This window comes from Helianthus annuus, chromosome 7, assembly GCF_002127325.2.
Source record: "Helianthus annuus cultivar XRQ/B chromosome 7, HanXRQr2.0-SUNRISE, whole genome shotgun sequence".
In the NCBI taxonomy this organism is placed as follows: domain Eukaryota; kingdom Viridiplantae; phylum Streptophyta; class Magnoliopsida; order Asterales; family Asteraceae; genus Helianthus; species Helianthus annuus.
In genome coordinates this window covers 125,400,542-125,424,473 of record NC_035439.2, presented here as the reverse complement: position 1 = coordinate 125,424,473, position 23,932 = coordinate 125,400,542, and the positions used below count along the sequence as shown (strand labels likewise).

General features: G+C 39.1%; 2 protein-coding genes across 3 annotated transcripts; one reads left to right on the top strand and one right to left on the bottom strand.

Annotated features, from left to right (window-relative positions):
• Positions 1–15,275: 15,275 nt before the first annotated feature.
• LOC110868468 lies at positions 15,276–17,286 on the top strand. The gene is made up of 4 exons (XM_022117628.2): positions 15,276–15,654; positions 16,021–16,086; positions 16,281–16,453; positions 16,961–17,286. The coding sequence occupies exons 1-4, from the start codon at positions 15,351–15,353 to the stop codon at positions 17,153–17,155; spliced, it is 738 nt and encodes a 245-aa protein (XP_021973320.1). The 5' UTR covers positions 15,276–15,350; the 3' UTR covers positions 17,156–17,286.
• On the bottom strand, positions 17,179–23,608 carry LOC110868467 (GPI mannosyltransferase 2). Of its 2 annotated transcripts, none has more exons than XM_022117626.2 (8): positions 23,206–23,608; positions 22,009–22,114; positions 21,313–21,405; positions 21,036–21,231; positions 19,631–19,809; positions 19,346–19,542; positions 18,633–18,805; positions 17,179–17,416 (listed from the first exon to the last, which is right to left on the bottom strand). In XM_022117626.2, the coding sequence occupies exons 1-8, from the start codon at positions 23,528–23,530 to the stop codon at positions 17,258–17,260; spliced, it is 1,428 nt and encodes a 475-aa protein (XP_021973318.1). In that variant the 5' UTR covers positions 23,531–23,608; the 3' UTR covers positions 17,179–17,257. The 2 variants fall into 2 exon arrangements, with proteins under 2 accessions (XP_021973318.1, XP_021973319.1); XM_022117627.2 differs by having other exon boundaries at positions 18,633–18,802.
• Positions 23,609–23,932: the final 324 nt, after the last annotated feature.

Here is a 23,932-nt window from a genome sequence, read left to right as displayed (position 1 = left end):
TTCAACTCCTACGACAGGCGGCCAAAGGGTTCAGACCCTCGAAGGTCTGAAGGCCGGAACCCTTCAAGCAGGGAAAAAGGCATAAGTTTCACACCCCTCACAAAGACCCCTCAAGAAATCCTTGCAACAGAAGAAGTTAAACAAAACTTTCGGCCTCCTAGGCCTCTCCCCAAAAGTAGAAAAAACGAGAACTCCACCCAATACTGTGAGTTCCACGAAGAAAAAGGTCACCACACCAATGATTGCTTCCAACTCAAGAAAAGAATAGAAGAGGCTGTTAAGTCCGGAGAACTCGCTCATTTGGTAAAAGGAGTCCGGGACAAAATGGCTGAAGGAAGTCAATATGGTGAATGTCGATGGAAGGGTTCCTCATAAAAGACAGCGGTTGGAAGCTTGGGAGTTTCAGTGTGTCTGCTTCCCCCCTACGGAGAAAGACCCTCTTTCTAGCCCTCTTGTGGTAGACGCTACCGTAGGAACGTTGCAAACATGTAAGGTATACATAGATACTGGGGCAGCCACTGAGATCATGTTCGAAAAATTCTTCAACCGTTTGAGCAATGAAGAACGTTCAAGGCTTCAACCTTCTGGAACCTCTATAAAAGGTATCGCTGACATACCCCTCAAGCCCTTAGGGCAGCTGACCCTTAATGTTCGTTTCAGCGAAGGTTTAAAAGAAAGAACCCAACCATTAACCTTTGTGGTTATTAACATCCCCTCAAGCTATGACGTGATCATCGGAAGACCAGGACAGTGTGCATTTTACATGGCAGTGTCTGTTGGGCATGGCACGGTTAAATTTCCTACCGAGAGGGGGGTAGCAACCCTTCAACCTTCTCAGGAAGCTTACATGATTGAAGGTGAAAACTCAAACAGCGAAGAAGATAGGCAGAGGTTGGTCATAAACCCTAGGTACCCTGAACAACGAATAAGGGTCAACCCAAACCTTTCTCAAGAGACCCTTTCGTACCTTAAAAAATTGCTAACACATTACAGCGATGTATTTGCTTGGTGTCCAGAGGATATGACCGGGATCCCTCGGAACGTTGCCGAGCATGAGAATACCACCGGATGTCAAGTCGGTGGTCCAAAAGAAAAGAAGCCTGGCACCCGAGAGAAGTCTGGCAGCCTGCCAAGAGGTTGAAAAGCTTGTGTCGGCCGGTATTCTCCGAGAAGTCAAGTACCAATCATGGGTTGCAAACCCGGTTATGGTCAAGAAACCTGACAACTCTTGGAGGATGTGCATAGATTTCAAGGATCTTAACAAGGCTTGTCCTAAAGATTGCTACCCACTACCGGAAATTGATCTCAAGGTTGACTCCCTCACAGGTTACTCGTTCAAATGCTTTCTTGATGCATACAAAGGCTATCACCAAATCCTCATGAAGAAAGAGGATGAGGAAAAAACAGCCTTTCACACGGACAAAGGGATCTTTTGTTATCAAAAGATGCCTTTTGGCCTCAAAAATGCAGGAGCTACCTATCAACGACTCGTTGACAAAGCCTTCGAAAGCCAAATTGGCAAAAACATGGAGGCATATGTTGACGACTTGGTGATTAAAAGCAAGACGGAACATCAAATGCTTGATGATATTCAAGAAACTTTCAAGAACCTCAGAAAGGTTAACATGAATCTTAATCCGGAAAAATGCTCATTTGGATTCGAGGAGGGAAAATTCTTGGGTCACATTGTTGGAAAGCAAAGCATCAAAGCCAACCCTAACAAAGTGAAAGCCGTCCTCGAAGCCAAACCACCAAAAACCAAGAAGGAGGTTGAAAGCTTAAACGGGAAGCTTGCAGCCTTGAAGCGTTTTACCTCAAAGTTGGCCGAAAGATCTCTGACCTTCTACAAAACGCTCAAGAACTGCTCAGACAAGAAGGATTTCAAATGGACTGAAGAAGCTGAAGAAGCTTTCAACCAAATGAAGCAACATTTAGCTTCCCTACCAGATATCACGGCACCAAAAACCGGGGAGTTAATATCAGTGTACCTCTCAATTGCTGATGAGGCCATCAGTGCAGTCCTCACCATTGAGCGAGACAAGGCCCAGGTACCCGTTTATTTTTTCAGCAAAACTTTAAAATTAGCTGAAACAAAATACCCTCCCCTTGAAAAACTTGCCCTAGCCCTAGTTCAAACAGCTAGAAGGCTTCGAAGGTATTTCTAAGCACACCCCATACAAGTGGTCACTGACCAACCTATTAAGAGTGTGCTCGAAAAACCTGAAAACTCGGGGCGATTAGCCAAATGGGCCATAGAACTGGGTGAACATAACATCACCTATGTCCCAAGAAAAGCTATCAAGGCACAAGTCTTAGCCGATTTCATTGTGGAAGTCCCAAACCAGGCAATCACTGAAGTGAATGCTACCACTACTGAACCCTCCAACCCTAAAGCCTGGAAGCTTTATACCGACGGGGCTTCAAGCGTTGAAGGGTCAGGGGCTGGGCTAATTTTGATTAACCCAGAAGGGCTGGAATTCACATATGCTCTCCGTTTTAATTTTCAGACCACCAATAACGAAGCTGAATACGAGGCACTAATAGCTGGCTTAAGGCTAGCTAAAGAAATGAAGATTGAAAAGCTTGAAGTGTTCACAGATTCGTTGCTGGTCTCAAGCCAAGTGAATGATAGCTACATAGCTAAGGAACCAAACATGAAAAAATACAGAGAAAAATCCAAGGAACTGATGAGTACCTTCCAGGCATGCAACATCAAACAAATCCCCAGATCTCAAAACAAAAAGGCTGATGCCCTAAGTAAGCTTGCATCTCTCACTTTCGCCCACCTTACCAAGAAGGTGCTGGTAGAAGTGTTGAAGGCCCCATCAATCGATGAATTGGAAATTCAAGATGTAGTTACCGAAGAAGATCCAAACTGGATGACTCCCATCAAAAAGTTCCTCAAAAATGGTGAATTGCCAAATGATCAAGTAGAAGCTAAAAGGGTTGAGATCAAGGCAAGGCAATACGTACTACAAGGAGAAACCCTTTACAAAAAGAGTTACCTTGCTCCCTTGTTAAGATGTGTCGGTCCGGAGCAAAGTAAGTACTTGATCAAAGAAATTCATGAAGGTGTGTGCGGAGTCCACTTCGGAGCTCGGTCGGTGGTTGCAAAGCTCATGAACCTTGGATATTTCTGGCCATCAATGCACCGCGATACAACCGAAGAATTGAAGAAATGTGATGCTTGTCAAATTCATGCACCAATTCCAAGAAGTCCCAAGCATGACTTAGTCCCAATAACCTCGGCATGGCCATTCCACAAATGGGGGATGGACATTGTTGGTCCATTTCCCCCAAGCAAAGGGGGAGTAAAATTCTTACTGGTGGCAGTAGATTACTTCACCAAATGGCCCGAAGTCAAACCACTTGCCAAAATCACGGGAAAACAGGTCATTGACTTTGTTTGGGAAAACATCATTTGCCGTTATGGATTGCCGGGAGTACTTGTCACTGACAACGGAAGACAATTTGCTGAGAAGCCTTTCAGCACTTGGTGCAAGGAATACAAAATCGATCAGGTCTTTAGCTCAGTGGCTTATCCGCAATCAAACGGTCAGGTGGAAAGAACAAATAGAAGCATAGTAGAAGGCATCAAGACAAGATTGGGAAGATACGAAAACAACTGGCTTGAGGAATTGCCTAGTGTTCTATGGGCAATTAGAACAACCAAAAAAACAAGCCATAAGAAAACACCTTATAGCTTGGTATTCGGATCTGAAGCTGTGATCCCCGCTGAGATAGGAGTTGTAACCCAAAGAATTGTCAACATGAATCCCGAAACAAACCAAAAAGAGATCATGTTGAATTTACAACTCCTAGAGGAAGCAAGAGATCAAGCCGCAATTCAAGAGGCCAAATACAAGCAACAGATGGAAGCTTACTACAAAAAAAAAAAGGTCAAGAACGAACGTTTCAAGCAAGGGGACCTGGTCCTCAGAAACAACGAAGCCAGCAAGAAAGAAAATCAAGGAAAGCTCGGCCCAAAATGGGAAGGCCCATACACCATCCTTGAAGCACACAAAGGTGGATCCTACAAGCTGGCTGACTCAGAAGGCAAAAGGCTTCCAAGGCATTGGAACGGCAAAACCCTAAAAAGGTTCCATGTTTAAACAGGAAAGTTTGGTTTGTATCAAAATGTATTCCAAGCAGAATTATGAATATCTTTTGTAAAAAGCAAGTATGGCTGAAATGAATGAAGTTGCTTTATCAAACTTGTCTTTCTATCCTAAGTTCAGGTTGAGAACCTAGCAAAAAACTCCATGGCAAGGGCCATGTAAGGGGATGAGCTCCCAGGCCACATCGCTCAATAGGTTCAAGGGTTGAATGGACCTATATAAGAGGTGAGTTCCTAAATCAATACAACTCCATGAGACTTATTAAGAAAACCTAAAATTGTCTCATAGACGGGTATGAACAGCCTACACCAAATGTTCCCTAAGCCTTAAAAATATAATCAACAAAAAGGCTTGAAAAATTCAAGTGAAAACCAAAGAAATAATAAAAAGGATAGGTGCTAGATCTTCTTGTTAAAAATACCAAAGCTAAGTGTCTGTAGCACTGAACCCTTTTAGGTATAACAAACATAAGGGCAGCACAAACTGGATAAAGACAAAGTCACAAAGAGAATCTGGAAGAACAAAATCATTTGGAAAAAAAACACAAAGATACAAACCAAATCAGGCCACAAGTCTAAGAAGCCTTCAAGGCTTCAAGCCACTTGAGTAACAACTCGAAACCTTAAAGGCTTCAACCTACTAACAGACAGCCAAAAGGCCTGGAAGGTTAAAGCCAAACATATTGCCTTAACAAAAGCAGACACAAGTCTAAACACATAACATAAATAAGAAAGTTAAGATATCATACCATACCATAGAAAGCCCTAAAGGACTTCCAAACATAAGTTAAGGCAAGTCCTAGTGACTTGCAAACCTAACAATTGTTCAAACGGCCACACAGGCCTTCAACACAACCAACAGGAACCTTAAGGGTCCCTGAAAACCTAATATTGTTTAAAGATTACAAACCATAAGTTGTTTTTAGTGCTAAGAAAGCTACGAATTAAGAATCAACAGACTTGGAAACTCCAGAACCTTCACCCTTGGTCTTCTTTGTTTTCTTCAGCTTCTTAGTCTTTAAACATCCATCACCCCCTACCGCTGAAGCCTCCAAGCTTGCATCCTTAGGAACGTCCGGCTGACCTAAAAGGGTGTCATCACTATCCCCCGAATAGGATCTCTTCCTTGAAAGAGAACCCAAGATTTCGGCACAAACTTTTTCATTTAGGCCCTCCGGTTTCAAGTCCTGCAACACAGTAAGAGGCTTACCAAAACAACCAGAAACCTGATGGATGTAAGGATAGGTCAGTTTCTCCATTTGCTCAACGGAGCCTTTAAAAACATCAAAAGCCTCGGGACGAAATAGAGGCGACTTCTCCAAAGGATGGCCGGATTCATGAAGCTTGTAACCAGTAATGAGGCCTTGGTGTTTCCCCAGGTTGAGGAGCTTAGTATAAACATCACCAAGGGCAGAATTGAACTCCTTGGAATGTAAAAGATAAGTAACAACCTGCTGGAAACCATGCTCAATTAACCACTAATTGTCAGCGGTAGAACGAGCAACTGAAGCCTTCAACCCCTCTTTCTCCTCACGAAAAGCCTGTTGCTGAACAGCCAAAGTCTCCCGGTCAGCTTTTAACTTCAACAAGTTAGCCTCAAAACTCTTTTTCAAATCACCCATCTCAATCTCATTCGTCTTCCTCAAGTCACTAACCTCCTTCTGCCATGCTGCTTCTTTCTCGGCAAAACCAGCTATTTCCTTTTTCATTGAGGCCATCGAGGATTTCATCTTATCCTTCTTCTTGGAAAATTCCTCGTATTCCTGCATCCTTTGACGAAAACGGGCAATACCTTGAGGAAGCATAGCAGCAAGGTTGCAAGTACTCAAAACCATCCGAGACAACATCAAGTTATTATCCATCCCAGCAATGGTCTTGTGCACTGAAGGAGGAGCAAGGTGACTAAGAGCATCTTCACAAATAGCAGCATCTTTGAAGGTGTCCTCATTTTTCACTAACCAAGTAGGCACATAAATCCCTTCCGGATCTAACCCTTCAACGTCCCTGCTTGAAGACTCCTGAACAGGGGTGGCAACAACCTTCTTGCCTGGAACCTTTTTACCATGAACAACTAATTCTTTATCCTTCTCAGCACCTGCTTCACCACCTTGATCTTCCGAAACTTCAATATCATCACTCAAGTACACTGGTTCAGTAGAAGTGGATTGAGGACCAGCTTTCAACAACCGACGAGAAGATCGGCGGGTCGAAGACTTGGGAACGTTGGACTTCGAAAAACCCTTGACATTGGCAACACTAGCATAACCTGTGCCCTCAAACCTTTGCTCAGCAGTTCTAACAACAACATTCTCACCAGGAACAGACGGAGCATCCTCAAACACAACATCAGAAGTATCATCACTTTTGATAAAATCCAAAGCAGACATGACTACAAAAAACAAAACAAAAGCAAATAAGTCATAAGTCAGAATAAATGCAAAAAGGGCAAAAAGGGAAAATGCATACCCACGCCATTTCTCATTAGTACCGGATCCCGATCGGCTTTCCCCCAAATGTTACTAACCCCTAAAAGAACTAACAAATGTTCAGGGAAGGGACGAACCCTCAAAGGGCACCCCCGAATGGCTGTAAGAAAAGCATCATTCAATTCAGATTCAGAGGGCTCCGGATCATTGAGAACAACATCTGGATGCCTCCACACCATCTTGAAGGGAACAATAGACTCGGAAACCCAGAAAAAGCGATCCTTCCAGGTCCCAAGTGTTGTAACCATGGACGAGATGAGGCAAGTATCAACCTTTGATGTTTCAAAGGTGAACCAGTCGCCATTCTTGGCCAAATGGAAAAACCGCCGAAAGAGCAACATGGAAGGATCATATCCAAGAGCACGACACAAAACTTCAAAATGCAAAACCCTAGCCATCCCTTTCGGATGAACTTGCCCTAAAGAAACCCGATAATACTCCAACAAGTTCAAAACAAAAAACGAAAAGGGATAACGAAGATTCGACCATTGAAAATGACGGCAGTAAAGGGCAATCGAACCAGGGTTCGGTTTATCAACAGGAACATCACAAGCAGGAGCAGTTGGGTTAAATTTTCTATCAATACCATATTCCATACAAAATAAATCTACCTCCTCTTGTGTTAACCGAGAAAATGATTTTGCTAAGTCCTTACGAGCACCCATTTTTGAAAAACAGAAAATGAAGAATACAAGGTGTAAAGGAAACCGAAACTAACCTTAGAGAAGGAAGGAAATGGCAGAAACTTGGAAAGATTATGAATAATATGGATAGAATTTGCAGATATAAAATAAATGAAAACCTACAATAGGGGTAATAATGGCAAAAAGTAACTCCTGCAAAACCGCCACCCTATCAAACTGCCACGCATCAATCAAATCAATCGTCAGTTATTTAAAATTCAAATATTAACTGCCTTCAACCTTTCAAACCTTCAAACAACGAACCCTCGAAACCTTCAAGCAATAAAATACATGCATAAAAGTCAGAAGTCTTTGAGCTCATTACCCAAAAACCTCTGACTTGGGGGGGCTGATGACGGGGGTAGCCCAAGACTAAATAAAGTGACTAAATATGTAAATGCTCAAATGGTTAAACGGTTCAATGGTTAAAAAGCTGCGAGATGGGAAAAACGAGGTGGAAACAGTGGCCAGTCACATCCGGAGATCGCTTCACCAACTCATAGCCGCAAAAGCAAAGCAGGTCTGCACAATGCACGCTATTACCCAGGGGTCAAAAGCCTTTAACCCCCGAAAGGGGAAACCCTCCACTGCAAGCAAGGTTACTAGTCTAATACATTCTACTTCGGGAGATGTCTTCTCTTATAAATTGACACTTCATTTACTTCAGAAAACATCTCCTGGCCAGTTCTGATTCTCCAATCTCTGGTCATTCGTGTGGAGTACTTGCTTACATACAAGTCACTTCTTTTCACATCCACCACACACATCTCATTTGCTCCCACTTCCGAATCTGAGTACATCTCAGAGAAGGAATCTTCAGCAAATAACAACAACAAACTAGTAAACCTCCTTCCACGACTTGCAAACGTGGGGGGACCCCGCGACCTGCGTTAGGCAAAGTTGAACCCCTCAACCCTTTTGCCTAACCAACCCAGCTACTACCGTTGGTCTTGCATTTGTTGCATCAACATACGTCTATTTTTAAAGTAGTATTTTTAGCTCACTTTGTTAAAACATTGAATGGTTATCATGTAGGTTCATATACATAGTATCAATTACGTGTGTACATATTCCAGCTTAAAAAAAGCATATTCTTTATGTCACTTTTGTTTCCTTAGTAATGAGTGAAATTTAGCATGTTTATAGTCACGTATTCCTCTCATCCAAATGTGATAGAAGTATATTTTTTATTCTTTAAAGTTAACATTTTTTTATTCCTCAATATACAGCGACGGAACTAGCCCAAAAATTTAGCGGTATCCCAATTTTTTATTTTTTAGACCAGGGGTATCCTTTGTATAATGGAGACGAAGTTGTATTTTTTAGACCAGGGGTATCCTTTGTATAACGGAGACGAAGTTGCGGGGTATTTTTACACTACGGAAACTGAGTTAAGTGGTATTTTTTACACTAGGAGACGGGGTTGAGGGGTAGTCCGTGCTACCCCTACTAACATTGTAAGTCCGCTACTAACATTGTAAGTCCGCCACTGCCAATATAGATTAAGCCGCCCTAGACACATTCATATATAGATTTTAACATCACTATGTGAAAGTTGAATAACATTTTGTTTAGCCTTGTTAGACCCCCCGCGGCATTTTTTTTTTAAATTTAAAAAATAACGCTAAAAAACGCCGCCCCCATTACATAGGGCGTTATTTGGTGTTTTTTTTTTTGAAAAAAAATGAGTTTGGCATTTTATATAAAACGCTGATATGTGCATTGGGCCAAGAGGTGACCGTTGCCAACGGTCATTTCTTTATTATTATTATTTTTTTTTAAATTCCAAAATTTACCCACTATATATATACTATCCACTTTTTCCTAGTTTTTATAAAAAAACTCCACTTTCTCTCATACTTCTTCTATATTTTATACAAACATGCATCCATTCCGACCCCCCTTTGGTGTCCCCGCAAGACCCATGAACCCGAACACAACCCAACCGCAACACCCGTATAACCTTCAAGACATGGACCCGAGCATGTTAACGTACGCGGCTTACTTGAGTGACGCTACTCCGTTCGTGCCTCCCACCTTCGGCTTTGGTCAAGCCGGCTGGTCGCAACCTTCACAACAACAAGCTGAACCTGATGTCGATGTCGTGCCGGAGACGCAACCCGGACCGGTGCCAGAGAAATCGAAACGCGGCAGAAGGTCGCATAAGAAGAAGGAAAAGGACAAACCTCGACGTAAAAATGCTCACCTTAAATGGACGAATGAGGAGGAATTCACGTTGACTCGGGCGTGACTCGACGTTTCGGAGGACCACGAAATTGGTAACTTTTGTATTTTTACTTATTTTTACTTATATTTTTACTTTTATTTTTAACATACAACTTATATTTTACTTTTATTTTTTCAATTTGTAGCAAACTTTCAAACGGGCCCCGTTTTTTGGGATAGGGCCCGTGCAATCTTTTATAGCACGTGGGGTCAAGGCGAGCATCGGGACAAAGATTCCATTTCTAGCAAATGGACCGACATCAACAAGTGTCATGCCTTCCAAGAAGTGTACCAACGTAACTACGATAATCGCCCGAGCGGTTAAGGTGACGTCGGGGTTTTAACGAAGACTTTGGACGAGTACGAGAAAACGAAATGCCCTTTCCCGTACTATAAGTGTTGGGATCTACTATGAAAAAGTCAAAGTGGGCGCTAGTAGGTACCATGACGTCTAGTAGTAGACGTCGAGCTAAACGGTCAAAAACATCATCCTCCGTTGACCCTGAAACACCGACATCGGATGCCCGCAATGTCGATCTAAATGAGGTGGTGGACGTTGACGAGGAACTTGAAGAAGAGTTGACCCGACCGCCCGGTAGAAGAAAGGATAGGCTAACCAGGAAAAAAACAGTGGAGTCGTCTTCCGATCTCGAGTTGAAGGAAGATTTCGAGGAGATGAACCGTCGTCTCCAAGACATTCGCGACCTCGGCCACCAACGTTATGAGATTATGAAAGAACGAGTGGCCGGAACCAAAAAGTTTAACGAGATGCAAGAGGCGAGGCAAATGGAAAAGGACATTGAGTTTTTGTCCAAACCGATCGACCACCTACAAGGCGAGCGTTGATTCTTGCGCAAATGCATCGCCAAAAAATTCGGGAAAAATATGGACTCTAGATCATCTTCTTTTTTTTAACTTTATTTTTTTTCGGTTTTTTTGTTTTCTGTTTTTTTTCGGTTTTTTATTTTTATTTCAAGTAGTGTAATTTTTATTTTCAATTAATGAAGATTTTTATGTTTTAAATTAAAAAATAATTGTGAAATGATTGCATGGGCGTTATTGGGCATTATTCCCACTACGACACTTTTGCAATAACCCCCAATAATGCCCCATGCTGACTGGACTGCCACGTGTCGCAAAACGCCCCATAGTGGGGGCATTATTGGCGAAACCACTACACATGGTCTTAGAATTAAACATTAACACATAACTTGTTATAATATCTCCAAATCTTCGGGTGCTTCCATTTGAAGGATTTTGTCAGTCCCAAATGGGAGAGAGCAATGTTCTTGCCCAGCCCCAAGCTCCCCCATCAACCTTCCCCCAAGACCATTCCTTGCTCCCTTAGTAGTATGAATACATAATTTGTCAAACAAAGAGAAAGAAATAAAAGAGGCAAGAATTGTGTTGATATGGCTATTTTTGGACCACATATTCATATGAAACTCAATAGCGATATAACATTATTGAAACTATGATAATATATTGATGTGTACAAAATTAGAGCATGTTATCCTCGTTTTCCAAAAGAAACAAGGAAATGAAGAACCGAATGTTTAGCACGCGAAAGATCACGATCCCGGAGCTTGAAACCTTGAATCCTTGCGTCCTGAAACCTCAAATTCACCTATAGCAGCTGTTAATTCGTCCAGGTGTTCGATAATGATCACTCAAGTTCGTATTCTAGTTATATTAGGTCAAACTCGCAACCCAAACAACTTCCAGCGATCTAGAGTCCCGTCGCACGACATGACGGGCAAACCTTTCATCTCTCGCGTAGCGCAAGAACCTTAAATCACGCAATGACATTTATACCCTTGCGTCACGCGTAGGCTTGCTCGCGCGACGCGACATGGTGAATTTTTAGCATTTTCTTCGTTTTTCAATTCCCGATCAACTGTGACTCGTCCAGAGGCTCGGTTTTGTTCAATTTAGCTTGTTTTTACTTCCTTTCTCTTCTTGAGCCCTGCAAATCACAAACTATTAAATACAATGCTAAATTCTAACTAAAACGACACAAAACGATGTGAAAACTGTACAAACTTTAAACCAAAACTAGATGTATTTTGCAACACATCAGTGATCATGTGGTCGCACTTGTCACACCCTCTTAAACACGATCATGTTTGTGCAAGGTGTGTACATGCATATTTGCATATGCACCTACATGTGGCGTGCTTGTATACTATACATATTAACAATTTATAACCCATTAGCTAGATTGTTTTTAGTTTTTGTCCTTCAATGAAATCTGCATTTACACAACTTCATCTTTGACATGTTTAAAACACTTGGCTCTTCAACTTTAATAATAAAGTTATATTTCACTTTTTATAAAAACCAATTACACAACTTTTGAAAATGACTAATGTTACCATTTTTACACCAATAATTTCAAATTATTCCTTTTTACGTAGGTTTGAACCTAGAACCTCCCCTATAAGAGTTATATATTTTTTTTAAAGGTGTGAATTATTCGCGAATATCCGGAGGTCTAGCATACGTTGTCTTAATCGGGTCCGCGCTATAGAGCCCACTCGCACAATAGATCCCCAATCTAAACCCCTCAATTAGGAACCCCTATCACCCAGACTCGAACTTGAGACCTGGAGGAGAAAACTCATGCGGGCCCACCATATGTGGAACTTAAATACCGGTGGCCACCGCTAGAGCACTAGTGGTGGTTAGCTATATAAGAGTTATATGCCTCTACCAAGTAGGGCTGTAAACGAGCCAAGCTAGACCCAGCTCGAGCTCGGCTCGAACTCGGTTCGAGCTGGCTCGGCTCGAGCTCGAATTTCAAATCGAGCTGAGATTTGAGGCTCGAGCTCGACTCGATTAGAATTCGAGCCAGCTCAGCTCGATCTAGCTCGAACTAACAAAGAACCGCAAAATTTACTACTTAAAAAGCCCTTAAAAATAAATTTCTTCATAGACTAAGGGCCATAATTGCCATTTAATTTAACTATATGGCTAAATATGCAAGTATAAATAGTTAATTCACTTTGTACATTGTCTTTACCTCATTTTATAAGGGAAATACTCACTTAGTTTTTGTTTTCTAAGCGATGTGGGACAAAAAAAATTAAGGATGTAAATCTTATCGAGCCAGCTCACGAGCCGAGCCAGGCCAAGCTCGAGCTCGGCTCGTTTACAATTCGAGCCGAGCCGAGCTGGCTCGTTTACAATTCGAGCCGAGCCGAGCTGGCTCGTTTACAACCAAACCAATTTCGAGCCGAGCTTTTTTCGAGCGAGCCGTGAGCCACGAGTTTTTTGAACACCCCTACTACTAAGTGGGCTACCCCACAACTTTTAAACTTTAATAAAGTTATCATTTTGAGCTTGAAACTTCTGTTACGTGATTTTCTTAAGAGTTTCATTTTTTTATATCAACACTCCACTCGAGTTAGTTTTATCTACGTTTTGACATTAACTTTTATAACATTGTTTTTAAACCGACCGATGGTTTTAAACGTTTTTTTAAACTGTTCGGTTTTTTTTAAACGGCCCGACGCTCATCTCTAAATACACCATTGCAACTTACTTCTTTTATTTATGTTTAAAATGCACGCTATAATACACGGTCTACGTACTAATCTTTATATACGTTTTAGTATAACATTGTTCAAATAACTTGATCTGACGTAAGTTTTTTCATGACTTTTAAATATACCATCCGAACGTGATTTTATTTCGTAACATCACGATTTTCTTAATTTTATGTACGTTTTAAACCCACCATGAAATATATTTTTTTGAATAAATAACGGAATAGGTGATCTGGGGATGGTTCAAATGAAAACCACTTTTATTGTGAAAACTCGAAAACTAACTAAAAAAGCCTAAAAAAACCTAAAAAACATACAAATTTTTTTTTTTTACAATCTTTTTTAGAAAAATCGCTACTTTTTATATATGGAAAAAAATTTCAAAAAAAAAAAATTTGGTTGTACTGCACATGTGCACTAATACGGAAAGCCTAAACCACTTAACCCACCCCCACCGACACCCCCCAAAAACCTAAACCCCTCCCCCCCAAAAAAAAAAACCTAAATTCACCCTCCCACCAAAAGCCTAACCCCCCCCCCCCCCCCCAAAAAAAAAAAAAAAAAACCTAAACCCCCCACCCCCCACCCTCCCGAAAACCTAAAACTAAACCCTAAACATAAACCCGAAAAAAACCTAACCCCCCCACCCCCACCCCCCAAAAACCTAAACCCCCCTCCCCCCCACACCCAAAAACCTAATCATAATTCTAAACCTCCAAAAAAACTAACCCTAAAAGCTAAACTAGAATCAAAAAGCTAATTTTAAGCATGTAATGCACATTGTAGTACATGTTATATTGCACATGTGCATTACTATAATAATAGTATTGAAAACAAGACGACACCATAAATCTTTTTTTATGTCATAAAAAATATGCTCGAATATACTTGAATGAAAGATAAGAAAATTTGTGATCTTATGGTGCCATTTTTGTTTTAAAATGATAACGTATGGAGAAATGGGAAATGTTTGAAAAGTTATATATTTTTTGTTCCAATTTTACCCTCCTTCATTAAAAGTCTTCCCCCCTCATTTTTAGTGGGTTTTAGTTAGTTTTCTAGTTTTCACAATAACTAGTGGTTTTTATTTGAACCTTCCCCTAGGTGATCTTATCATCATATCTAAAGGTGTTTTATTATGGTACGGTCGGAAACCACGATGATACCGTCATTTTAAATTGGGGAAATATTATAAGAATTTTAAATCTCGTTTTTGTATTTTTCATACACGAGTGGATAAGATCACGGAACGACGTCGTAAATATCTGCTTTCTCTTGTATGAAATGAAAGCTCGGTACTCAGTAACCAATAATAGGGGTTGATACAACAGACCCCTTAACTTTAATAAATGTCCATGTTGCATCTCTATTGTTTTAAAAACTGACAATTCAGCCCTCCATCTTTTGAGATCATGATATCCACCTCTTTATGAGTTAAATGCCATTTTAGTCCCTGTGGTTTGGACTATTTTCCAGTTTATAACGTGCGATTTCTAATCGCGTACGTAATGTACGTTAAGGCCAATTGTACGATACACTTTTTCTATATGTGTGTGTGTGTAAACTTTCTTGCCCGCCTTGGGTTAGTTGTCCACCTCGCCCTTAACCGAGGTCGGCCATGGTTCAATGCATAATGTAAAATGTTCTTCAAGTAAGATTTGAAAAAAAAAATATGCAACTTTACAAATTTATAGAAGGACTATATAAAATAGCCCCTTTTGTATAAGATTAGATCATTCATCAACAATTTCAATTTTTGAAACAAACCATAAAATTTCCATCATTTTATATATATTGTTATAGAACTTTATATTATATTTATCTTATAACATAAAAACAAATCTCATTGTTATATCATACAAGCAACCAGTGGCGGATCTAGGATTCACGCCAAGCCGTAACGTGTTATAAATAAGCCGTAACGAAATCGAAAAAACATCAAATTTTTCCAAAATTTACACTAAAAACGTCAAATTTTTCCGAGCCAAGCCGTAGCGGAGGTTACCCCCCGGTTAAGGCTAGGTCCGCCCCTGCAAGCAACAAGGCTGTAAGAAATATCTATAATCTTATAACAGCCAAAAAACACAAAACAAAAACAAAAACCTTGGTGAACTATGGTGTTAAATGCAAAACAAAACAGAACAAGAGGGTGAAATGTGACAAACATAAAACTAGAAGGCACCCAAAAGCCATCTTAAACTCTACTCAATGTCGCTACATGAATCACTGAAACTCTCAACACTTTCACATTCTTAATCCAAACCAAGATTCCTCTTACTTGTTCAAGAACATGCTTCTAAACACCCCTACTTGTGCACACATCTTCACCCCAAAAAACCACCATCTCACCACCACTTCTTCACTTCTGCCCAAAACCCTTTTCCCCCCTTCCGGGCTGCCCTTTTTTGGTACAAAAATCAAGGGTTGTTCATCAGTTTGTGGGTTCACATCTGGGGTTCAAAGATCATGCATCAAAAGTTCATTGATTGAAGCCCCTGTATTGTGGGCTGGTAGAGTGTGCATATTTTATGCCCTGTTGAAAGCTGGCTTGGCTGGATCCCCTTCTAATCCACTCTCAGTTTCATCCACATCAGGTTTTTTTTTTTTTTTTTTTTTTTTTTTTTTTTTTTTTTAATGATGTTTTATAGTTAATACACACAGAGAGACATATAAACATGGGGTTTTATGTATTACTTATTTGGTCTTGATTTATTGTTGATTTTGTAGAAGTGTAATGCATCATTGTATTCATGATTTCAAGAATTACCTTTTTGCCAGTAAAAATCCTAACTTTTTTTGTTTATGAAATACCCATTTTGTAGAAATTTAATGGGTTTTTTTTCATAAGTAGATTAGGAATTAATTACATTGTTTGAGGCACATGTTTTGTGAACTAAAAGGTGTTTATTGTGTGTGATTTTTTTTTTTTTTGATAATTTGTTGATGATTTTGTTTTGTAGAGCTTGAGACTGATGGTGATGATTTGGGTTTCTCCAAATGGTTTGAAAAGTTCAAGCAGAACCCAGGTTTGTTTTATTTAATCAGATGTTTATAATGATATATTTAATAATGATCATTATAAAGAAAATGTAATCTAATAACAGGTTTATAATGATATATTTATCTTGTTTTGGATGAAATATTCAAATCTAATAGATTTAGTCAACATTTCACTAAAAGAATTATATAGGAAGTTAATTCTTGATTTCCTTACTGGTAGAGAAAGAAGCAGCAGATAAAAGAAAACTAGTTAGCAAATGGCACCCGACGACAAAGGGTACGCTTCGACGAAACTACAGAGTCCAATCGAAAACCGAGGGGCGTCGGCTTCTAAAAGCCGTAGCCTCCTTACTTTCAGACGACGATCACTTCAGAGACGCCACCTCTCACAAGGTTACTAACCGTTTTTTGTTCATGTTTCTTTTCTAAATTTAATAAACAATGTTCTAAAAAGCTAAGCAGTTAATATCGCCGATATATCGGTTATCGGTACCCTGGTGAGATATCAGTGCTAAATATTATCGACGATATTGATCGATGTATCACCGATTTTCCCGATATTAGTACCTTTTCTTCTTAGTTCTACCATTCGTCTTTCTTCTGCTGCTATTAGTGTTTTAAGTCTTAATTGTTAATGTTAAATGTTAGTGTTTTAGGTCTTAATTAGTTCTTACTTGCTACAATTGTTAGTGTTTTGCAAGTTGCAGAAGGTTAATTTGTTAATGGTAGGAGAGTATACTGAATTGCTAGTGTTAAATTGCTATATATATATATAAATACAACATGATAATAAAATTACCGATATCCCACCGCAATAACCCATATCTCAAATAAGGGTCCTTGATTGATATCCGATTTTTTACCACATTAACCGCATAGCTAAAAAGTAAAGTTTTGCAGGGTTGTCAAATTAGACGAGAGAGCGCTCATGGAGAAAGCGTATGCTGCAACAACGTGAGAGCGTTGTTTGATGAGCTCCCAACACCGCATTTGGTTGTCGAGATCACTCCGTTCCCAGCTGGCCCGCTCTCGGAAAGTGATTACGCTAGAGCTGAAAAGTTGGAAAGAGTTCTTAGATCGGGTCCTTCTGTTTGATCATCGTGTTGTGTGTAACATAATGTACATATACATTTTCATTTAATCATCAAAATTTGAGTTGTGTCAAAGATTGTTATACTGTTACAAGTTGTGAAATTTCTAAGTGAATGGGTAGAAGTTTGAGAAAAGTAGAGTGCCAATGAGGATGTAGGCTGCAGAGTAGCCCCAAATCAAGTATCCCCAGCCTTTGTGAGATGTTAATACATATGAAGCAAACCAATAGATTGGTGGGCTTGATGACAAAAACCGTGTAGCAACCTGTAACAAATCATATTATTATTATTATTAACACATAAGAATTTGTTTTTCATATATGTATACATGTACAGATAAACGTATATGCGTGTAGTGGCGTGTTCAATACACAATGATTTTAAGTAGAGAACCACAAAAACCGTTTAAAACACTTGTACGCACTGCCGACAGGGTGTAGCTAAAGATGAACATATCGTTTTTTAGGAACCGAAACGGGTTTTTTTTTGCTGGTTCTTGGCCAAAGGTTTGGTTCCGGGTTCCGGCCCAGTTTCGGTTATTGCGCACCCTTTTTAACCGTTTTTACGACAAGAGTTAAATAAAAAACATAAAATGCGATTTTTTTTTATAGTTTTTGAACTATTTTAAGATAATAATAACCGGTTTTTTTAATATTTTTTTAAAAACTCAATAAAATAACAATTTATTAAATAAATTGGACCCTTTTTTTTATATATATATTTTTTAAAATCAATAAAATAACATTTTATTAAGAGTAAATTGCCATTTTAGTCCCTGAGTTTTTGTCCAAATTGTCATTTTAGTCAAAATAGTTTTTTTTCTCCTCTGGGTCCCTGACTTTTCCTTTTTCTTGCCATTTTGATCACATTGCCTAACTTATTCTAAAAACCAGGTTATAATTAGTGGTAGTTTTGGCATTATATTATTAGGAGGTTTATAAATTATGTTGTAAACTACCCTTGGTTATCACTACACAACAGTTATGCCAAAAATACCACTGGTTATAACCAGATTTTTAGACTGAGTTAGGCAATGTGATCAAAATGGCAAGAAAATGGAAAAGTCAGGGACCCAAAGGAGAAAAAAACTATTTGGACTAAAATGGCAATTTGGACCAAACCTCAGGGACTAAAATGACAATTTACTCTTTTATTAAATAAATGGACCAGTCTTTTTCCAAACCGGTTTGGCCAAAAACTGGTTTGGTTCAGTTTTTGGTGTGGAGAATAGGAACCCGTCCCAAACCTACGGTTTGTATAGCAAACTGAACCGCTTTATACAATTTCGGTTCCGAACGGGTTCGGTTAACCGGTTTTGTGTTCACCTCCAGATGTAGCTAGAGAGATAACAGACTGTAACCACCTTATGTATCACAATTAAAAAGCAATAAACACGTGTTTATACGGTTTTTCCTCTACTTTAAAACCAATTTCGTGTTGAACAACCCTCTTATGTATATATGAAAAAAGTTGCAATTTACCTGGACATGCATGACAAAAAATGCTGTGGCCACCATGAAACCCAAGTGTAAAACAAACGGGACGATGATAATCGAAAATCTTTCTAATTTTTCAACTGGTACACTATCTGTGGAGAGCGCGGTAGGCCCCACTTCTTGTTTGCTGTGTTTTCTCCTTCTAAGAGCCTGGTCTTCTGTTTGAACAACAATGATCAGAAGAAAATTTTAGAGTAAAATGCCATTTCCGTCCCTGAGGTTTGGTCAGTTTTGCGACTTTCGTCCAAAAGCTTGTTTTTTCGCACCTGGATCCAAAAGGTTTGAAATCTTGCCATTTTCATCCAGCTCGTTAACTCCATCCATTTTTCTCCATTAAATCAATGGTATTCCCGTCTTTTTTGTTAACTTAAAGGGTAATTCAGTCTTTTTCACTTTATGTACACGCATTTGGCATAATGTACAAGTATTTAAAATATACCTTTGCTAAATAAAAAACAAAAATAATATAGGTAAAAAGACGAAAATACCTCTGACTTAACGGAGAAAAATGAATGGAGTTAACGAGCCGGATGAAAATGGCAAGATTTCAAACCTTTTGGATCCAGATGCGGAAAAACAAACCGTTGGACGAAAGTCGCAAAACTGTCCAAACCATAGGGACGAAACTGGCATTTTACTCAAAATTTTATAAATAGATAAAAGGCGTAACTTGCAGAATTCATGGTTCAGATTCATACCTCGACTTACTGTTGATGTTTGCGTCTCCAAAAAAGAAGCGGTTTTCGGGTCAACTTGAAAACCGAGTGAAAAGAAAACCGTAGGCTGTAGCTTCACATAATAGATAATTGAGCAGACTGCCATTGAAAGTATCGGTGATGCAAGAAGAAAATTCGGCAACTGTTTAAACTGAAAATATCGTAGAAAACCAACGCCCCTAACATCAAAAAAGATTATTAACACGAGATCATTTACGCGAATTAGCGATTATCGAAAGTTAAAAATAACATAAACATATTACATACCAGTAATGACTTTGAATAAAATTGTAAAGCAGAGGAATCTTCGCTTTACACCAAGGCCTTGATGTTTCCGGATCGCGTCCGGCACACAGGTTATAGTATCCGTATGCTTGAAAAGCAACAAACGGAATGAAAATAAACACGCAACGCAAAAATCCAGTTATAAGAACCCGAAACGCCAACTGCATAGACGGATAATAAATTAAAAAATATATTTTTCAAGTGAGATTGGAAACATGTACAATAACAACTAGGCCTGTAAATGAACACTGTTCGGTGGGAAGTTCGTTTACGTGCGTCTATTTAAATAAACGAACGAACAAGAACAATTTTTTTTGTTCATTTAATTAAACGAAGGAACATGAACACACGTTTTGTTCCTTCATTTATATTCGTGAGCGTTCGTTTATGTTCATTTATTTACGTTGGTTTAATTTTTTATAAATACATAAATAGGGGAAGGTTCATTGGGGAACACTAAAAAAGTGGAGAACAGCGGGGAACTGACTCAAACAAACTCCGATTGGACTCATTCCAGCGGCGTTGGAACCGGCTCGTCGAACCCTAACTAGGATCTCTTAACCCTAAACCCTAAATACTAACTCCTAAACTCTAAACCCTACAGCTAAAAATGAGGTAAAACCTAAGCTAAACCGTAAAATCTAACCTATAAACCCTAAAAGCTAAACCCTAAAGGCTAAACCTAAAGCTAAACCCTAAAGCTAAACCCTAAAGCTAAACACTAAAGCTAAACACTAAACCCTAAAGCTAAACCCTAAAACTAAACCCTAAAGCAAAACCCTAAAAGCCAAACCCTAATATATCTAGGGTTTAGGGGTTATGATTTAGGGTTTAGGGTTAAGAGATCCTAGTTAGGGTTCGACGAGCCGGTTCCAACGCCGCTGGAATGAGTCCAATCGGAGTTCGTTTGAGTCAGTTCCCCACTGTTCCCCAATGAACCTCACACTACATAAATAGTTACAATTATATATAAACATCAAACGGGATTTCCAACTACTTATATAAAAATAACGAATTAGTAATTGGACTTCCTAGTAATATAAAGTGGGCTTTCGAGTTAAACTTATCGTAATTAATCACTAATTTATATAAATAAAAACTAATTTATGTTCGTTTATGTTTGGTCAATTATGTTCATTTGTGTTCGTTATGTTTATCAAGTTATGTTCGTATAAGTTTGTTTGTCTATGTTCGTGAACTTTTTGTTTAGGTTTTAAACGAACACGAACATGCTCATTTTCTTGATGAACGAACATGAACAAAAAAAATGTGTTCGATTATACGTTCGTGTTCGGTTAAAGTTCAACGAACGAACACATACATGCCCGCGTTTATGTTCATTCGGTTCGTTTACAGGCCTAATAAAAACTAGAACAAGTAAGCTTACAATTAGGTTCTTTTGAAGAAACAAAGCATCGTAAGCCCGATGCATAGTCTGAAAACCGATATACCCTGCGTTTAGCACCCCATTTGATCTTGCACAACCGGAGAGAGCGAACCAGAGGGATGCTAAATTGTTTGAACCCGACAGTAAAAAGTATAGGCCTCCTATAGATAATAGTGCGTACAAGCTCTCAGAGTAACTGCGAAAGAAAAGTAGTAGTTTCGTATCACGGTCAAAACTTTTTTCGTTGAATATTGGAAGTTGAGATTAAGGATAGTACATGGATGAATAGAATATAGATGCGGGATTGAAGCAAAACAAGATTGATGCTCGCAATGATGCTTCGGGGTCCTTCAGAACAATAACAGAAAGCCTATAACGAGAAAGTTAACAAGAAAACCGTCAAGGAAAGAACACAATGTGTGATAATTATTACCTGGAAGTGTGACAAGCTGAAATTGACACACTTATTATTGATAGCGAATAGTGGACGATAATGACAAGTTACCTATACGCTAAGTAGCGATAGCGATGAAATAGCAGGTGCTATTTTATGTTTAGCGACACACTAGGAGAAAATTTTAGAAATATTTTATATGTGTATATTACATCCAAATAAGCTGTTTTATACGCTGTTTTATATGTATTGTTAACAAAAAACCTAAAATCCTGCTATTCTATACCTATAAAATCCCGCTATTTATATTAAAGAAGAAAAAAAAAACTAAAATCCCGCTATTTGCCTGCTATTGAAGGGCCAAAATCAAATAGCGACACATGAATGCTACGCCATGCTATTCGCTATAGTGCTAGCTATGAGCGCTATTAATAACTATGAAAAGGTGTCTAAAACTATTTAGGTCTTCTTTATTGTATGCAAAGGGTCTTTCGATGGGATTAGGCCGAGGTTTTTTAAACCCGTTTTGTAAGGCCTTAGATATTTTTTTGGCCTTTGATGTAGGGTTAAGACAGATACCTGTAAAGAAACAGTGCAGCAAAAACGAATGCGACGTTGCTAACAAAATACCCAGACAATGCTAACACAGCTCTATCTCCAATAAGGGGAATTAAAGGCTGAAAAACTGCATGTTAAAATAATTACATAGCTTTCATCAGTCATTACAGATCAACATGAATGCCCGTAAATTCAACTAAAAGAAGATACTTTGAATGAGCAAAATTCAACTACTAAGGACCATGATTATCTTATTTCACTAATAGCCGCAATAAGAAGAAAGACGAATGGTAAAACTAAGAAGAAAGGTATTGATATCGGGAAAACGGTGATATATCGGTCAATATCACCAATAATATCGATACCGATATTCTGACTGATATTTTGCACCGATATTATACCAAGGGACCGATAACCGATATATCACCGATAGATATTAACTACATACAAAAGCTGGCACATTCAAGGCACATAGGCCATGCCTGGAGCCAAGAGCTTAGGCGCTTAAAAAGCGAGGGCTTTTTTAAGCTAGGCACATAGTACAAAATACCATTTTTAGAGGTCTTAGATAATTAACATTGAAGCAGCGCCTGAGAGCCTGAAACCTCACCTTTAAGAACGCAGCGCATTTAGTGCACTCGCCTGAGCGCCTAGGGGGCTTTTGACAACATAGCTCTCAATGTCAACCAGGTTAGGATTCAAATTTAGAAATAGAGATTCTAAACACTAGAGGGAATAAAAGGCCAACTTCAGTCGCTAATCATACCGCAGAAAACTGATAATTGAGTCATTGACCTTAGTTTTAAAATTCAAAAGCAGAAATGTGATACCAAAATCATATCATCCCTCTTTATCATAACATTTAAAATACAGTTCTATTTTGAACATTTATAACCAAGGTTTAAAAAAACAGAAACGAGTTCCGAGGCTTTTTCCCTTCGCCTCACAAGGCGTAAGCCTCGAGGCGAACCGAGGCGTAAGCCCGAGGCGGAATTATTAAAAAATAAATATAAAAATTATATATCTTATAAAAATTAGAATACTAACTAAATTCATCATCACATTCATCAAAATCATCAAAAACACACATAAAAAAGACATAAATTGCTTGAAATTGACAAAAAAAAGAGTCAAAAACATCAAAAGATCCTAACTTTAAACCAAAACACCAAAACCCATAAACCAAAAACTAAAAAAAAACTGAAAAAAAAAACTAACCTGTTCGAGACAAGATCAAGATAAAAGCCGGAAAAAGAGGCAAGAAAGCATAAGTCTGTTCATATTCATAACCACATTGAGCAATTCTAACAAAGTACACGCTGTCCCATACGACGCCGTTTTCAACAGAGGCGGCGATGCGGGGGAATACGACGGTGGGGGCGGTGGTGGTGGTGGTGGTGGAGAGGCAGTTGGGGTTCATTGAAGCTGAAGTGTCGTATGGGTTGATGATTGATCTCCAGATGAGTGTTAGGGTTAGTAGAATGAGTCTTGATGCAATTGCTGTTTGAAGAATGATTCTTGTGTTGGAAATTGATGACTTCATTGTCAATTTGGGTTTACATTCGGTGGTTTGGAGGATTAAAGATGGTTGATCTGATCTCTCTGATTTTCTGATGGGTGATGATGGTGGTTTGGTTTCTGTTATGAACAATGAACCGGGCCCAACTTCGACTAGGCCCAACTGGCAGCCCAAAATGAATGGATGATGGAAGCAAAGCTGGCCCGTTGGGCTTATCGGCTTAGCCCACCAAAAAGAAGAGTCTCTTACTTATTTTTTTTTAATATATTAGACTTGTTTTTGTTCCATTTAAACAACGTTTCTAATCACAGGATTTTACTCCAGTGTCCATGCACACTTCATTTCATAATCCAAAAGCAGCGCCGCAACATACCAACACTGGTTATTTGCAGCGTCTTTTGAGTACCCAATGTGAAACGGATTGCG

What these genes read in the sequence shown, in the direction of transcription:
- LOC110868468 (XM_022117628.2), top strand. Translation starts at nt 15,351, where the DNA reads ATGCTTCTAAACACCCCTACTTGTGCACACATCTTCACCCCAAAAAAC. An exon ending in AAAGTTCAAGCAGAACCCAG is followed by an intron (nt 16,087 to 16,280) that starts GTTTGTTTTATT and finishes CCTTACTGGTAG; the next exon opens with AGAAAGAAGCAGCAGATAAA. An exon ending in GAGACGCCACCTCTCACAAG is followed by an intron (nt 16,454 to 16,960) that starts GTTACTAACCGT and finishes AAAGTTTTGCAG; the next exon opens with GGTTGTCAAATTAGACGAGA.
- LOC110868467 (XM_022117626.2), bottom strand. Translation starts at nt 23,530, where the DNA reads ATGAAGTCATCAATTTCCAACACAAGAATCATTCTTCAAACAGCAATT. An exon ending in TTCTTCAAAAGAACCTAATT is followed by an intron (nt 19,810 to 21,035) that starts GTAAGCTTACTT and finishes CCGTCTATGCAG; the next exon opens with TTGGCGTTTCGGGTTCTTAT. An exon ending in TTTATTCAAAGTCATTACTG is followed by an intron (nt 19,543 to 19,630) that starts GTATGTAATATG and finishes TTTTGATGTTAG; the next exon opens with GGGCGTTGGTTTTCTACGAT.